A 12715-nucleotide genomic window follows, 5' to 3' on the forward strand; every position below is an offset into this window, starting at 1 on the left:
TAGGCAGTTAAATGTGTGTGCATGCATGTGTATATTTTAACAATTTTTACATATACACAACCATAACAAGCAGTGTCACAATCATAATAAATTGTCAATGGATAGTGATGTTCATGGGAGCCAAAGATATAAAACAGCAATGCCTGTTGAATATTTATTACGTTTTGAAAGTTGGTCACAGCAAAAGAATCAGCAAATGAAAATGACCTAGCTGGATAAAAATCCAATGCATTTGTTTTACCTACTTCAGGTATTTTCTGGTCATTTACAAGGTATCCTAAGTAAATTACTTTTATTTGGCATGAAATTTAAAAGCATCAAATACATATAATAAAATGTGGGCAGCTCCTGTGGCTCAGTGGGTAGGGCACAGGCCCCATATGCCGAGGGTGGCAGGTTCAAACCCTGCCCCAGCCAAACTGCAACAAAAAATAGCTGGGTGTTGTGGCGGCAGCCCAGCTACTCAGGAGGCTGAGGCAAGAGAATCACCTAAGTCCAGGAGTTTGAGGTTGCTGTGAGCTGTATGACACTACAGCACTGTCCCAAGGGTGATAAAGTGAGACTGTCTCTAAAAAAATAAATAAATAAAAATAAAATGTATGCAACCTTATTTTCACGCATTAGTCGTATTTTACTTTTTGGTAGGTTCTCCAGCCACTTTCCCCTGTGGTCATCTTTAATGAATGAGTCATCCCCACTGTAATAGGAGGAAAAAATCTATAAGCAAGAAAATCATTTATAGATTCTGCTAAATAGACTGATTCACGGATATGGAGAAGAAAAATGGATTCACATTTGTAGGCGCTATATTTGTAGACATATAAGCACTAGGTAGCTTTTTCCCTAATTCCCCACTTTAAAAATATGTACTTCTTTTCCATGCTGAAGACAACTCATCTTTGCCCTTGGTTTTCCCCTATTGTGTTACGTCACGTTCTGAGTTTACTTACCTGCTAGCTACACTTCTGAATGTGACGGTTTTAGTAAGGATATCATTGAAACAATTGTCACTTGTCTAAGGCCATTTTCTATGTAACTCAAGTTGCTGACTTTTGAAACTCAGAGAAAAAGAGATTTCAGAAGAAATGAACGACTTTGTATATTTGCTACTATATTTCAGGAATAGGTTTTAATTTAGTCCCACTTATATCTGGGAATTCTTTGACTTTTCTCTTAGACTAGGTCAGATATAGGATATTTAGCAAAGACTGTTATATTACCTTATCTTCTAAAATAACCTATTGAAAATTCCCTAGGAACAAAATAATAGTCCATAAATCAAGTCCTGTGCAGAATTTAGGTACAAATAATTGAATTATTTTAGCCATCAGCATTTTCTTTTAACCCATTGGCACTTTCAACTGACTTTGCCAATTAATAAAAAATAAAGTCAGTGTTTAGAATATGGAAATTTAGCACATATGGAGTCTATTAAATAACCATTAATTAATGTACAAAAGAAAAACAAAATTTGTAGTAAGTTGAGACAACCCTCATTGTTTTTCTCAGCCTAAGTTTTCATACTTGTGACATTGCTCATTAGTAGAATATTCTCATTAGCCTGGTATGTTATTACGCTATCCTCAGAGGTACCTCTGGGTGGGTGTCCAGCAGATGATGTAACTTCTCAAAGAAATTCAGTGCTCGTGGATGCAAACAGCAACCTCGTTTTAGAAAGTTTACTTTTTACAAGAAGTTTTTTAAAAGGATAACTGCAATTTCTTCACCTGGGTCCTAGTATGCCACTTTAATCCCTCTCAAACCATAAATGTGTTTGAAGAATTAACCAAGCCATGAATCTTTTGTATTATGGGTTAAAGTTTTATTGGCAATATTTTCCTCTGTAATTTAAAATCGTTTCAATGGTACTTAAATAATTTTAGCAATTAAAGGCTTTTATTTATTTATTTTGCCTTCACAAAATTAAAAAGACTTAAAATTTAATAATAGTAATAATGTTTAAGATAAGGACTAGAAACAAAAACCTTGTAAAGAACGAAGAAACATGAATACATTCAGAAAAGGAATCAGACAATTGCTTCATCGAAATATTGAGCAATAATAATAATAATAATAATGTAAAGAAAATAACATTCACATTGTCAAATAAGAGTATGTCTATTATAGAATGCTTTGACTCTGAGATTCACTGTGGAGTCATCAGTTAACTTATTATTTTTTTTTAACTAACAAAAAATAGGCAACTAATTTTTATAAATAAAAGTAAAAGATAATTTCAAAAAACAGATAGTGCCAAATCTTATAGACCATAAAAAAAGAAGAAATACATCAAAATCATGCTACTTGATATAGGTACACCTGATATTAAAGTTGGAGAAAATGTATTATTATAAAGGAGAAATCAAAAATTAAAAAGAATTTTAATTGGTGTTTGGCAACATGTTTCCTAAAATTGTACTAATGGACTAATTATACTATATACTTTTTAAAGATTTAATTTTTATTTAAAAATTTTTAAATACATTTATTTAATTTTTTTTAATTTCATATTAATATGAGGGTCCATACAATTAGGTTACATTATTTGCATTTGTCAGGTAAAATCTAAGTTGAAGTGGTGACTTTCACCCAGGAAGTGTGCCATTGTTCTGTGCATTGTACCTGTTAGGTGGGGATTTACTGAACCCCCACACCCCTTCTTTAATTTAATTGAGTTTTTCTTTCACGTGAGCACATTGTTTTTAATCTACAAGTTTTGAATTAGTATTGAATACCTGCAATGCTTATTTTTCCATTCTTGTGATACTTTACTGAGAAAGTATTCTCCAAATCCATCCAAATTATAACAAAAGATACAAAGGTGCCATCTTTGTATGGCTAATAGTAGTTCATGGTATACATACACCACAGTTTATTAATCTATTCACGTGTTGAGGGGCCACTTGGGTTGTTTCCACATCTTAGCAATTGTGAATTGGTCTGCTGTAAGTATTCGAGTGTAAAGGTCCTTAGGATAAAATGACCTTTTTTCTTTTGGGTAGATACCTAGTAGTGGGATTGCAGGATCAAATGGAAGAGATACTTTTAGTGTTTTGAGGACTCTCCATACTTCTTTTCATAAGGGCTGTACTAGTTTGTGGTCCCATCAAGAGTGCTAGAGTGTTCCCTTCTCTCTGCACCCACGGGCCATAGATGTAGGCCAGCCTCAAGGGGTTAGGTGATACCTCCAAGAGATTTTGATTTGTGTTTGTCTAACAATTAGTACTATACATTTTAGACTGAACTTGTATCATCAAATCTAAATTATCTGATAATTAGAAAATGAATATTTAGACTTTAATTGTGTAGAAAATTGGTTTATTTCCCTACTTTTAAAAGTAGAACAAGAACAAGAGCCTTCATTAATATAAAAAAGCATCTTCATTAAAATAAAACACACACATACGGATATACACATACATTTGTGTTCTAGCCATGATTTAATAAGCACCTATCAAGTTGCAAGAATTGTACTTCCTGTTGGTGATCCAATTACAAATAAAAACTGGGTTGGCTGTCAGAGGACTGCAAAATCTAAGTGAGGGAGAGACTTTTGTTAATTCCATAGTAACAACCTTTCAACCGAGTTAAGAACGATGTGCTATAGAAACACGTGTGAAGTGGAGAAAGAGGGTGGCAATGATTTTACAAGGGTGTGAAACTTCAAAGTGTGAACAAAACTACAAGGGAATTTCAATGTTTCAAGATGGTGAAGGTGTAAGGAAAGAAGGTAGGTGATTTAACCAACCAACCTGTGCACATTAACAGATGAAAGCCTCAGAAAAACTCAGCACTAAACAAGCCTGTTAATACTGATATTATTTAACTTCCTGTTTTCTTTCTTTTTTTCTTTTTTTATTGTTGGGGATTCATTGAGGGTACAAATAACCAGGTCACACAGATTGCATTTGGGAGGTAAATTCCCTCTTATAATTATGCGTCCCATCCCCAAGAGGTGAGTCACATACCACACCCCCCACCGTCCTCCCTCGTTCCCTCTCCCCACTCCATAACCTGCTATTTTCTAAATGTATGTGACTTTGGAACCCTTTTTCTCCTAGTCTCATCTCTTTTCTGTAGCATACTTCAGGAAATTCTATTTTATAAAGAAAACTTTTTATTAATGGGGAGTGCGAATAAAATGAAGAGAAATTTGAGGCTGGGGACCATATGGAGAGATATAGATGAGCTATGATTCCACTAATAACAGATAATGCCTATTTTGAAATTATGGAATTTTTGATACCTTATTTTAAACCTTTGTGCAGGCAAATTTTTCTTTTTTTTTTTTGTAGAGACAGAGTCTCACTGTACCGCCCTCGGGTAGAGTGCCGTGGCGTCACACGGCTCACAGCAACCTCTAACTCTTGGGCTTACGCGATTCTCTTGCCTCAGCCTCCCGAGCAGCTGGGACTACAGGCGCCCGCCACAACGCCCGGCTATTTTTTTTGTTGTTGCAGTTTGGCTGGGGCTGGGTTTGAACCCGCCACTCTCGGCATATGGGGCCGGCGCCCTACTCACTGAGCCACAGGCGCCGCCCATGTGCAGGCAAATTTTAATTTTAATTTTTTCCATTGATATTGAACCAGGAGGATATAGTTCATAACAAAGCATTATATTTTTGAAAATTGCTAAGAGAGTTCTTAAGTGTTCTTGCCACATCAGAGTAACCTGGCTTATTGTACCCTCAATGAATCCCCAACAATAAAAAAAAAAAAAAAAAAAAAAAAAAAACAAAGTGTTCTTGCCACAAAAGATTAAGTATGCGAAGTGATAGATATGTTAATTAGCTTAATTCGGCCATTCCACAATGTGTATCTATTTCAAAATAACATGCTACATGTGGTAAATATATACAACTTGTATCTGTCAGTACAAAATAAAGAACTGCCTGCAAAAAATAAAAAGTAAATGGAAGCAGGAAACTCAACTTCTGTGAAACTTTTTCTTAGGATATAAGACTGTGTCTTGAAAGGTTTTCCAAAAGGTACATACTGGTTTTCTTCACTAATGTGCAGTTTGAAAAAACTATGCTATTTCTTTTTTAAAAATCCTGGCAAAATACAGCCATTTTATTTATATTTACTGCTGTCCATTTTTTACACAGTATAACTGTGACTAACAAACGAATTCCATTTGCCGTCTGTGGCTGGAAATTCTACAGTTTTTGGAAGCTGGAATTACTTGGGAGTGGCCATTCAAATGTGTCAGAGAGGAGATGATACCCTCACTGTTTCCTCTTAAAATCTGGCGCATACAAAATGCCAAAAAGGGTATATATCCAAATGAAATCTGATTTTGTAACCGTTTCTAAAATTGAAAAAGGGATGGCATATTGCAAAATTTATACAAACCATCTCATTCTCAGATGAAACATTTGTAGTAAGTACTAAGAACTCTGTAACGCTCAGGCTTTAATTTATAAGAATTGGACAGAAATTCTGGGGTAATATACTATTCGTATTCAGAGAGATCTCTTTTCCTTCAGCTTACAGAAATATTTTCCCTTATTGCTGAAAACTCTGAATTTGCAGGTGACTTCAACACCAGATCCAAATTCCTCTCCAAAACACAGAAAATATTTTTATGTGGAACACTAACACTAAAAATAGGAAAGCTTTTTTTGGTTTGTAACTACAGAAAATTATAACATTTAAAGAGAGAAGAGTAAGTTAAATTACTATGTTAGCTAAAATCTTACTTTGCTTCTATAAATATGTTTTTACATTTTTTTTTTTTCTGGTCATTCAAGCTACTGGGAAGCTAAAACAAAATCAGGACCCACTTTATTCATTCTGAGGCATCATCACTATCACACCAGTTAGAAACGCTACTCTTAATTCAGTGAGCTGACCAAGATGACAAATCAGACAGTTGCTTGAATCTTGGCATGACCATTTTAGGAAAAAAAAATTTTTTCTAATGGGGAAAGAATTATTCACTGTCCTTACTTGAATCTTCTATTTGTAGTGGGAATTTCTCCAAATTTGCATTCACCTTTTGAATTTTATTTTCCCATCATTCTGTAAGTCACCAACACCTCTTTTGACTGGCTTATCCTTTCCTTAGAAACATCATTGCCTTTAATCTAGATGCTCTCGTGTATTTTAGTTTCAAGTCCTTCCAGTTTTCCTGTACTGACTTTGAACCTGTTAGTTTATATCTTTGCAGATAAAACCTTGGAGAAACTGGATTCTACTCCCTTTGAAGAATTAATTGAGCTCTCCATGCTTCAGTTTATTCTCTGTAAACTGTGGATAATAATGATAATGGATGTGGTCATCCTCCACCCATCCCCCCTCTTCAGGGCCTGTGCTCCCCACCCCCTTCAAAATTATGCTCCTTTTAGTGTGCTCCATTCTGGGAGGTGCCACCCAGCCCCTTACCTCCCTACCTCAATAGCTGCCTCCTGTCTGAGAAGACCAATTTTAAAAGACTGATCTCACTTCATTCTGAAGGCCAGAAATTACAGAAGAGCAATTGTGATGGTACTAATAGTATTATTATTACATTAATAATAAAAACCAAAGGCTTACAGGAGAGAATTTCAGATGAAATCTAACTCAAAAACCTAAAAAATAGTGTCTATTAAACCCATGAATAAATTTAACAAGATTTTCCTCTCCCTACATATTTTTCTAGGACAAGAAGGACTGGACGGTCAGGTACTAGAGGGCTGGAATGCATAAGGAAAGGGGAAAGAAGGGAGAAGTCAGGGGAGGAGGCAAACATGGGGAGCCCCAGGGCAAAGGAAGAGTAACCGATACTAACAAAATGAACAACTTTGCCTTAGGTTTATTATTACTTTTTTTCCCAAAAGATTAGCTGATTGATGAGATAGGCTGAAATGGCAATGTCTTCAATCAATGAAATAATACCCAAGAATAACGACAGCTATTAATTAAGTCTACTCCCAAATTCAGGGGCTGTCTGAGGACTTTATGGAAATACAACAAGAGGCCAGCCTTGGTGGCTCATACCTGTAATCCCAGAACTTTGGGAACCAAGGCAGGAAGATTGCTTGAGATCAGGAGTTCAAAACCAGCTGGGAAACATAGAAAGACCCTTTTCACAAAAAGTGAAAAAAATCATCTAGGCATGGTAGGGAAGGCCTATAATCCCAGCTACTTCAGAGGCTGAGACAGGCCAGAAGTTCAAAGGTGTAGTGAACTAAGATCATGTCGTCACGCTCCAGTCGGTGTAACAAGAGCAAGACCCTGTCTGTGCAAAAAAAAGAGATTGTAAAAAAAGAAAAGGAAGCCATTAATTGCCACTTGCTATTGCAAAGAAAATTTCCCTTTTTGTACTTAAATAATGAGGTGAATTTAGCTTTAAGGGGTGAGATTTTACCAAACAAAATGAATAAAATTCTTATGGATTTCTAAATAATCAAGGTTAAGAGAATAAACACAGATATTTTAAAATATAAATGTGATAGAAAACTCAACTTTCAAAGGTCTCAGGAGCTGGGCTGATCTGGAAGTAGAAAAAGATTGGGTAATAAATGATCTTCTTTTCTTTTTTCTTTTGGTGTATTAATTTAAACAGCTATTTTTTTCCCATATCTTATTAGGTAGGAATCTCAGTTCAAAACGATAGGAAATTCAATTCAAATTAAGTTAAACACACACACACAAATTTACTAGATGGATCGTCATGACGCTGAGAGAATCCAGGAAAAGAGGCAGGAAACAGGGGGACTTGGGGGGTTCGGGGACGACAAGTGGAGCTTCGGTGCCCCCAGGACCTCTCTCATCCTTCATCTCTGTTTGCTTGTGTCTGGTGTTATTATTGGTTAAATTGTATCGTCTAAAAAGAAGGTGAAGTCCTAACCTCCAGCACTTACAAGTGTGGTCTCATTTGGAAAGACTTTTTCAGCAGATAATCAAGTTAAATTGATGAGTTGGTTTTCTAGGGCTGCCATAACAAAGTGTCACAGATGGGGAGGCTCAAACAACAGGGGTCTGTTTCCTCACGTTCTAGGAGCTGGAGGTCCAAGATGAAGGTATCTGTAGTGTTGACGTGTTCTTGGCGTGTCTGTGGCCATCTTCTTCACATGGTCTGCCCTCTGTGCCTGTGTGTGCCTAATCTTTCCTACAGGCACCCATCATCTTGAATAAGTGTTCATCAATATGACCGCATGTTAATTACCTTTTTCAAAGACCCTATTTCTAATTATAGTTACATCCTGAAGTAGGAGGGGTTAGAACATATAAATTTGGGGTGGGGGACACAGTCCAGCAGTGCCAGTCTGAGGTGATTAGAATGGTTCCTAACCTGATGACGTCCTTAGGAAAACACAAAGACAGAGGCAACGTGAAGTAACAACCCAGGGGATCCTGGAAGCCAGGGAGAGGCATGCCACAGGTTCTCCCTCACAGCCCTCAGGAAAGGCCCAGCCTGCCAAAAACAGCTTGATTTCTGACTTTCTAGTCTTCAAAGTTGGGAGACAACATATCTCTCCTGCTTGAGCCACCCAGTTGGTGGCATCCTGCTACAGCGGCCACACAGTACAAATGCATCTGGTTTCATGTCCACTAGGCCGACAGGATTTCTCCAGGTTGTGCCAGCACCAGCCTCGGCTCCTCTCTGGTCTTTCAGCACACCTTGTCCTCTCTGCCTTCACAACGGCCCCCGAAGCCACAACCTACTCTCCATCTCCACTGATAACCCCGTGGTCTCAATCACCACTGTCTCTTGTCTGAATCGCAGCAATAGCCCCTGGAAGGAGGGAAACTCAAACTGCATTTTCTACTCTGATTTCCCACCACAAAAATTATCAACATGGAGACTAAATGTATGGGTTTGCTCACGCACGCGTCAAGCCCACACACGCCAAGCAAGCATGAAATTCTGCAGTGCACACCAGCTGGGTGTCCTCCAATTCAAATCTCACACTGTCTACGTAGAGATAGCATCAGATGGCACAGGCTGAGGGCTCAGTCCCGCCAGACTCCTCCCTCACCCTGCAGACACCAGTTCTAGGCCTCTGGAACTTCTGACAAGACAGGCTTCAAGTTGGGGTTCCTGCAACTGCCACTCTTTGGGTTTGATTAGTTTGCTAGAGCAGCTGATGGAAGTACTTACTTATGTCTACTAGTTCATTATAAGGGATGCTACCAAGGATACAGATGAAGAGTGTATGGGTGAAGTATGGGGGAAAAGCCTCACGGCCTCCCTGGGCACCCCACCCACCAGGAACCTCTACATGTTCAGCTGTCTGGAAGCTCCTGACATTTCTTTAAGTGAACTAAAAAGATGGTGTTATTTTTTTCTCACTCTTTGCATCATCGGGCATAAAGTACTTCTTTTTTACATTAGCCAAGAAAAATATTTTCTATAACTTAATTAAGATATACCACCTATTTCATAGCTTTCTCAAGAGGAAGTCTCTCCATTATTATATTAATAACAACACGCCTTTGAGTTTTTGTTGCATAGTTAATTCCTCACCGATCTTTCTTTCTAGGTGCTTTTTCATTTTTTATATTTTGATCATATGAGTTTGTGAAGGGAAATGTGTTTATCAGAGCTTTGCCTATATTTATCACCCTCTTTGTTTCTTTACCAATTAGAAAGGACTCCTCTTCCTCTGTGGAATAACTACTTGCAGATTTTCAATGACAATTGCCAATAGTCTTGGGAATATTGCACACCCATAATTCTGTCTTTAATGAGTACCATTTTTCACACCCCAATAAGAATTCTTGGATATAATCTACGGACTGGGAACTTGACTTCCTTACATATAATTTTTCAAACCCTTAGAACTAGAGTCAGCCAGATGAAAAGCAAATTCTTTATAGGGGGCTTCTTCTGCAGGGAGCATAGATCTTCTAAAATAGATCCGTATTGGAGAAATACAAGTCTGTCCCTTGAGGCCATTTAAAAATAGCTGTAGGCCAGGTGTGGTGGCTCATGCCTGTAATCATAGCACTCTGGGAAGCTGAGGCAGGTGGATTGCCTGAGCTCACAAGTGCCAGACCAGCCTGAGCCAGAGAGAGAGCCCCGACTCTAAAAATAGCCAGGAGTTGTGGTGGGCACCTGTAGTCCCAGCTACTCGGGAGGCTGAGACAAGAGAATCATTTGAGCCCAAGAGTTTGAGGTTGCTGTGAGCTGTGATGCCACCGTACTCTACAGAGGGTGACAAAGTGAGGCTCTGTCTTAAAAAAAAAAAAATCAAATCAAAATAGCTGTAGATGAATGTCAAATCGGGATGTGAGGAAATAAGACGTTAACTAAAACAGTTGATGTTGGACGTCAGAACACCACACAGATTTGTCTAAGAATTTCAATCAAATGCTGTCCTGAGCAAAAGCTCTACCTCTTATCTACTTAACATTTATGTGGGAGGGAAAATTTGGATTCCACAGAAAACAAACTCAACAAGATTTAAAGAACCAAAGATTTCAATACTGCGTGATTCACATTCTCTGAGTAACTCTGAGGGTGCGAACGTGTCTTGATGCACACATCAGCTAACATCCTCACGGGTCAGCTTGCCTCACACAAAGCTGACTCAGACACATGAACAGGCTTGGAATGGATTTTATCTCATTTGTTTTTACATACACTAGGGGCTATTATAAAGTATTAGTAAGAAAATTAACTACCATAATAAAACAAAGAAATAAATGGTCAGTATGCCAACAACTTAAGCAGCTCTTTATATGTCAATATTGCCAACAGAATCAAAGTGCTGTTATATAAAAACATTCCTTAGAAATTTTATTGGATTTTGTTTTCATATAAAACAATCTTTGATGTATATTAAAACTTAATTTAAGCCATTATGGAAGCCAGTATTATGATGAAAAACATTCTTTTCTATAATTTCATGTAAGAATCAATGATGCCATGATTTTGAATGCAGACTTCTTCTTTATGTTAGATTGCCTAGGAACAGGATCTGATTTGTTTTGAGGGAACTTTATGTATCAAAGAGCAGAGGCATGTCACATGGCTGATAATCTCTTTCTGTGAAAAATTAAAAATATTCCTATATTTTTGGCATCCTAAAAAAAAGCAATCAGGATGAACCCAAATCAAGGATTTGTTAGAATTCCTATTACCTCAATGATTATTGAAACACTTAAATTATTTTTACATGCTCTTCTCCATTCTCTTATCCCCACAATGTTTTAAAAACATGAGGCAGGCACCGTGGCTCAAGCTTGCAATCCAGCACTTTGGGAGGCCAAACTTGGAGGATTGCTTGCCTGAGAGTTCAAGAGCAGCCTGGAAAACATGGTGAGACTTCACCCCCACAAAAAACAAATAAGAAATATGAGCTGGACATGGTGGCATGTGCCTGTAGTCCCAGTTACTAAGGAGGCTGAGGTGGAAGGATCCCATGAGCTGAGGAGTTCAAGACTATAGTGAGTGTTGATTGTGACACTTCACTCTAGCCTGGTGACAGAGCAAGATGTAGTTTGTAAAAAAAAAAAAAAAGTGTCTATATACGTGTGTGTGTGTATTGTGTACGTAGTACATCTGTATTGTTAGGACAGTCGGTTGGTTGCCTGAAACTCATTCTCTACTGGATTCCTTAAGAAAGGCTCATGTGGTTGCCCCTGGTAACGGAGGAGAGGCAGCAGCAGCTGCTGCTGCAGGAGGAGGAGGAGGAGGGGGGAGGAATCGGCGGGACTATGGAAGGAAGGGAGATAAAGAGAGAGAGAGAAAGAAAAAGTAATGATTGAATGAATAAAGAAGTCTTAAAGGGCTTACTTTCAATTTTGTGCAAATTGAAAAGTGCACCAGACCAGGAGGTGAGAATCCTTCTTCTGGGCTTGGATAATGCTGGCAAGACTACTCTTCTGAAGCAGCTGGCATCTGAAGACATCAGCCACATTATACCTACACAGGGTTTTAACATCAAAAGTGTACAATCACAAGGTTTTAAACTGAATGTGTGGGACATTGGCGGACAGAGGAAAATCAGACCATACTGGAGGAATTATTTTGAAAATACCAATATTCTTATATGTGTAATTGACAGTGTGGACAGAAAAAGATTTGAAGAGACAGGTCAGGAACTAGATGAATTACTGGAGGAAGAAAAGCTAAGTTGCGTGTCTGTGCTCATCTTTGCTAATAAGCAGGATTTGCTCACGGCAGCCCCTGCCTCTGAAATTGCAGAAGGACTAAACCTGCATACCATCCGTGACCGGATTTGGCAGATCCAGTCTTGCTCAGCTCTCACAGGAGAGGGCGTTCAGGATGGCATGAACTGGGTCAATGCAAAGAAGAAGTAAAATCTAGACAAATGGAGATGCAGGAGCTGTGGGAGCCAAATTGGGTCCTGAAAAACACTAATTTGCTGCTTTCTGACCAAATGTTTTTCCATCTGTGTATAGCTACAGCTGTTTGAAGAGAGGGAACAACACAGTTTACAAAGAATCCCCATTCCAGCAGTAGATTTAACTGATCTCTGAGGTTCAGTATCATTTTTCAAATAAAGGAATTATATTATTTCCTCTGCAAAAAAAAAAAAAAAAAAAAGAAAGAAAGAAAAGAAAAGAAAGGCTCATGGAAACACTATTCTCTGAATTCTTGCATGATAATAGCTTATGAGGGTCTTTCAAATTTAGAAGTCAGGTTTTTAGGATGTGAACTCCTTGACTCACATTTGCTTTCCATAAATATCTTTTTCTTTTCTTTCGTTCTTTCTTTCTTTCTTTCTTTTTTTTTTTCTTTTTTTTTTTTTTCTTGGCAT

The 12715-nt window shown here is 37.9% G+C and overlaps 1 protein-coding gene across 1 annotated transcript; it reads left to right on the forward strand.

Moving 5' to 3' along the window:
- Window positions 1-11699: 11699 nt before the first annotated feature.
- Window positions 11700-12464, forward strand: LOC128585552 (ADP-ribosylation factor-like protein 3). The gene has a single exon (XM_053590605.1). The coding sequence runs from the start codon at window positions 11700-11702 to the stop codon at window positions 12252-12254; it is 555 nt and encodes a 184-aa protein (XP_053446580.1). The 3' UTR covers window positions 12255-12464.
- The last annotated feature ends 251 nt before the right edge of the window (window positions 12465-12715 follow it).

The sequence above is a fragment of the Nycticebus coucang genome, chromosome 5, assembly GCF_027406575.1.
Source record: "Nycticebus coucang isolate mNycCou1 chromosome 5, mNycCou1.pri, whole genome shotgun sequence".
Taxonomy (NCBI): domain Eukaryota; kingdom Metazoa; phylum Chordata; class Mammalia; order Primates; family Lorisidae; genus Nycticebus; species Nycticebus coucang.